Source organism: Crocuta crocuta, unplaced genomic scaffold (genome assembly GCF_008692635.1).
Source record: "Crocuta crocuta isolate KB4526 unplaced genomic scaffold, BGI_CrCroc_1.0 scaffold339, whole genome shotgun sequence".
NCBI classification, from domain to species: domain Eukaryota; kingdom Metazoa; phylum Chordata; class Mammalia; order Carnivora; family Hyaenidae; genus Crocuta; species Crocuta crocuta.
Window position 1 is genome coordinate 2,212,578 of NW_027530357.1, and position 4,250 is coordinate 2,216,827.

At 55.1% G+C, this 4,250-nt stretch overlaps 1 protein-coding gene across 1 annotated transcript in view; it reads left to right on the forward strand.

Moving 5' to 3' along the window:
* RAB35 (RAB35, member RAS oncogene family) overlaps positions 1-4,250 on the forward strand; it is a 17,478-nt gene that overhangs the window by 543 nt on the left and 12,685 nt on the right. The window contains exon 3 of the mRNA XM_077766046.1: positions 166-273. Within this exon, the coding sequence (XP_077622172.1) occupies positions 166-273 (108 nt within the window). The remainder of the gene's footprint in view (positions 1-165; positions 274-4,250) is intronic.

A 4,250-nucleotide genomic window follows, 5' to 3' on the forward strand; every position in this document is an offset into this window, starting at 1 on the left:
CGCCCGCGGCATCTCGCCAAGGCGCCTGCGCGGTGCACGAGCGCGGAGAGGGCGCGGCTGGCCGCGGCTGCGGCTGCGCAAAGGCGGTGCCAGGAGCTGCGCCTGCGCACTGGCGGGGCGGGGCGGGAAGGAGGGAGGCGGCGGCAGCGGCGGCGGCTGCTGAAGAGGAGGAGGAGGAGGAGGGGGAGCAGAGGGAGGAGTTTCTGTCNGGGCGGGGCTGCCCGGCGGCCGCTGGCCTTAGGGGCGCGCCGAAGGGCTGCGGGCGGCCTGGAGGTGAGGTTGGGGCACTGGGCTTCGGAGCGGAGGGGCAGGGCGCGTGGGGCGCGCTGGGGTCGGGATTGGGGCGTCGGGTCCTCTTGCCGCGCCTGCCCCTGCCTCACGTGTGACCTTGGTCAAGTCGCGCGATGTCTGGACTTGGAGAGACCCGGGTTCGAGTTCTGGGACTCCCAGCTTCCTCACTCTGTGACCTTGGGCAAGTTGTTGCGCCTTTCACAGCCTCAGTTCCCTCATCCGTGAAGTGGGGACTTGCCTCACTGGGGTGGTATGAGTATTTGATGAGATAAAGTCAACTCTAGGTAGATGCTAGCTATTGATGTGATTGTTAGTGCCCTTTGTAAGCCTCAGTTTCTTTCTCTGTAAAATGGGGATAATCCCAGGACCTGGCCTGTGGGATTACCTCGCACAGGACCTGGCACATTCCTGCTGAATTATTTTGTCTGTATGGTTCTGTTTCCCCATCTGTAAAATGGAACAGTAGTAGGGTCTGCCTCACAGGACTGACGGAATATTCAGTGAGATAATGCACACATAGTGTTGGGAACCGTGCCGGGTACATAGTGAGTGCTCAGTACCTGTTTGCTTTTACATCCTGTCTACTAGATGGGTATTGGAGGTGGGTCAGCCAATAGTACAAAAGGGCTTTGACCACATATACACTCTTGGAGAGCTCCTAGCTCAGTGCACTGCACCTTCTCCAGGGCCTGGTGCAGCGTCTTGCACCCCGTAGGCGCCTAATACACATTTGCTGAATGAATGAATGAATGAATGCTAAGTATCCTTGGAAAAGATAGGTTGGCTTCTGGGAAAGGGTGGAGGGTTTTAGAGGTGTTTGGAGTGTGGCAGGTAAGCAGGTTTATGGGGTGACCAAGAGGTCAGAGAGGCAGGCCCTGGGAGGTTTATGGGCGCATAGCTGAGGTGCTGCGATTATATGATGGAGAAGGAGGCTTGGGAGCATGCCAAGTTTATAGACCAGACCTGAGTTGAGTGAGTGTGGGCAAGGGAGTTACAGGCAGACGCCAGGTTGGTGGTGGAGCCCGTGGATTGTTAAGGAAGGAGGGGACCGATCAAAGGGGTTGTAAGACCCCGGGAGGAGTGTTGGGTGACACTGGACCATGGAAGTGAGTGGGTTTTGGTCTCACTGTGAAGCTAGATTGGGATGTGGTTGGTGGTTTGGATCCGGTGAAGGATGGCTGCGGTTTCTGTGGTGACTGGGGAAGGGAGAGGTAAGGGGAAAAGTTAGGGGCCAACGAGGGAGACGCAGAGTAGCTGTGGTCAAGGAAGGACTTAGGTGGGTGGAGGATGGGTTCATTTGGTGTGAATGAAGGAAAAGCACACAAGCTGTGTAGACACACTCCTGTAGATGGCCCCTGGCATTCCTCATGGTCCCAAGGCTTAAGCCTCAACAGGATTTGATTTCAGTCCCAGCCTTGGTTCCCAGGGGCTGACACCAGGGTGATTTTCTCTCCCTTCTGGAGTTAAAGTAAGCCCACCACGGTCAGGGGTCCTTAACCCTTTGCAAGACTTCTAGGGCTTGTGTGTTGATATCCAAAAATGAAAAGTATAAACTCAGCAAGAAGATGTGGTGTGTTGGCTTCTCTCCTCTGTAAAGCCCAGGGGATGGTTCTGGCCGCCTTTCTCACACACAGTCCGTTCTGCCTGGGGTATTGATTTCCCACTCAGAAGTCAGGTGTGGGAGGAGACGCCCTCCGTTACATGCCGGCTCCCAGTTCAGTCTAAGCTTGTAGAACTACGTCGTGTACAGGTGTCAAAGCCGGGAGCCCATGAGCCCGGGAGACGGTGGCCATGGAAGTTTGGGCTGAGCCTGGCACCCGAGCGAGGAGTCAGACGTCGGGCGCTACCCTGGACTGGCTCCTTACGTGGAGGCTTCCTGAAGGGTTATCACATGATGTCACGGACTCCCCGGTCTGGTTCTTACACGCTGCCTGGGTGGTCTGTCCCATGAGGAAACTAAGCTCAGAGGACTTGCCCGAAGACGCACAGCCAGTCACAGGCAAAGCCAGGGGTTGATGCACGTGAGCAGCCAGTGTCAGGCCTGGCAAACGAGGGCCCTCGATGAACGTTCGTTTCTTTTCTTTATAAATCTAGAGTTCTTCCCGCTCTGCCACCTCGTACATGCTTCTGGAATACATTCCCTCAGCCTTTGCAGCTCTTTATGGTTAAGGGTCTACACTTGCTCTTAGGCTCTTCTGACATCGCCTCTGATGTGTAACAGTATTTCATGTGATCGGTGGGGGCAGCCATCCTCATTCTTAGACCCTGGACGCTCGAGTGGCTGTCAGAGAACTAGTTAAAGCCTTTTACTTTACAGAGCTTCCCTGAGCTGAGGCTCAGAGAGAGGAAGTGACTTGTCTGAGGTTGTACAGTGAGTCGGTGGCTGAGCCAGGATTAAAGTTGTGAATGCTTTACTCGAAGGTGTGAGGGTTTTCAGCAGTCCAGAACCGAAGAGGAGACGGATTAGGGCTGAAGGCGGGGACTTTTGTGGAGGCTTTTTGAGGACCAGAGCATCTGTGGAGGCAGAGCAGGGGAGAGCGGTGATGACTGAGAGGGGCCTCTCTGGCGTTTGCCAAATAAATCTGTCTCCTGGCTTCCAGGAGGCGTGAGTGCCGGGGCCTGTGTTCTTTGCAGTGTAGAAGGTGATGGGGCCAGGCGGGTTGGGTTTCATGCTAGGTATGGCCCTTGGGAAGCCCTGGACTTCAGCTGTGAAGGTAGATTGGTAGCTGTCACTACCTCTCTCAGGCCAGTGCTGTGGAATGAATGGAAGTAGTGTGTTTTCCCAATGAGGCTTCTTCTGGGGATATTTAGATGTCATTTCTCAGGGTGGGTTTCTCTTCTTTCAAAGGGAAGAGGAATGCCGGAGGTTGGTGTCAGGCCCAAAGCAGCAGTTACTGTGGTGACTGTAGTGGTCTGTCTGCAGCCTGGTGGTTTTCAGCAGCTCTGCAGAGCATGGGGGTGAGTGAAGGGGACTCAGAGAGGCCAAGCTGGAGGGCATGTTGCTGCTCCATTGCTTCTTACAGAAGGCACGCCCTCCTTCTCTCTTGTAGGTATATGGGAGTCACGTACAATTTAAGTTTGAAAAAAGATTCTCCTGGCGCCCCCCTCCTTCCCCCAATTTGAAAACCATTGCTTTGGCATCTGTGAATGCTGCAGTCATAGCATTAGATGGCATAGATGTCGGTGCGAGTGGCATTTGTTTAGTCCTAAGTTCATTAAACTGTGCTCTGTTGGTGTCTAGTAAGTGCTGGGCCCAGCTTACAGCTCTGTAAATGTCCAGGGCGAGGGAAGCAAGATCTCCTTCCTAGAGGAACTCAAGGCTAGTGGCCCAGACACAGCTTTTAGCTGAGTCAGCGGACCCACAGGGCTCCAGGAGGAAGCCAAGGAGGCGGCAGGGCTGCTGGGGTGTTGGCGCTGGGCAGAGTGCCGTGAGGGACCCAGCCCAGGACTTGGGCTCTCCTTGGGCTCAGCAGGAAGCCTCGCGGAGGCAGCAATGAGGAAGTGGCTCTGTGCTAGAGTGCTGCAGGCACAGGGCAGCAGGTACAGTGGGTGCAGCACCCGCCTGCTCAAAGCCGCACCCCCAGCCTGTCTTTGGGAAGGCAAGGCCCAGGTTTGCTCCATGAAACAAGTTCTTCTGGGTATCCCTGGACAACTGGCTCATTGCAGAGGTCCCCAGAAGAGATGTTAGAGAGGATGTTGGGGTTGGTTAGGTCTAGAGAAACGGCAGGGGACAGGGGTGGAGTCAGTGGCCTCTCAGTATATCTGATGAACCCTTGAGGGCTCCTCCCCACAATTTGCACTTAGTTTGGGGGCTCCTGAGACCCTAGTTTAAGATCTCATGTCTGGCATTGGGAGCGCTGCTGCTACAAATCTGAGAGTGAGATGCACGAGCCCCTTTGGGGTCTTTTTATTTCCACTTCCTGAAAGAGACTCAGGAAGACTCCCCTTGCAGTGTGTAC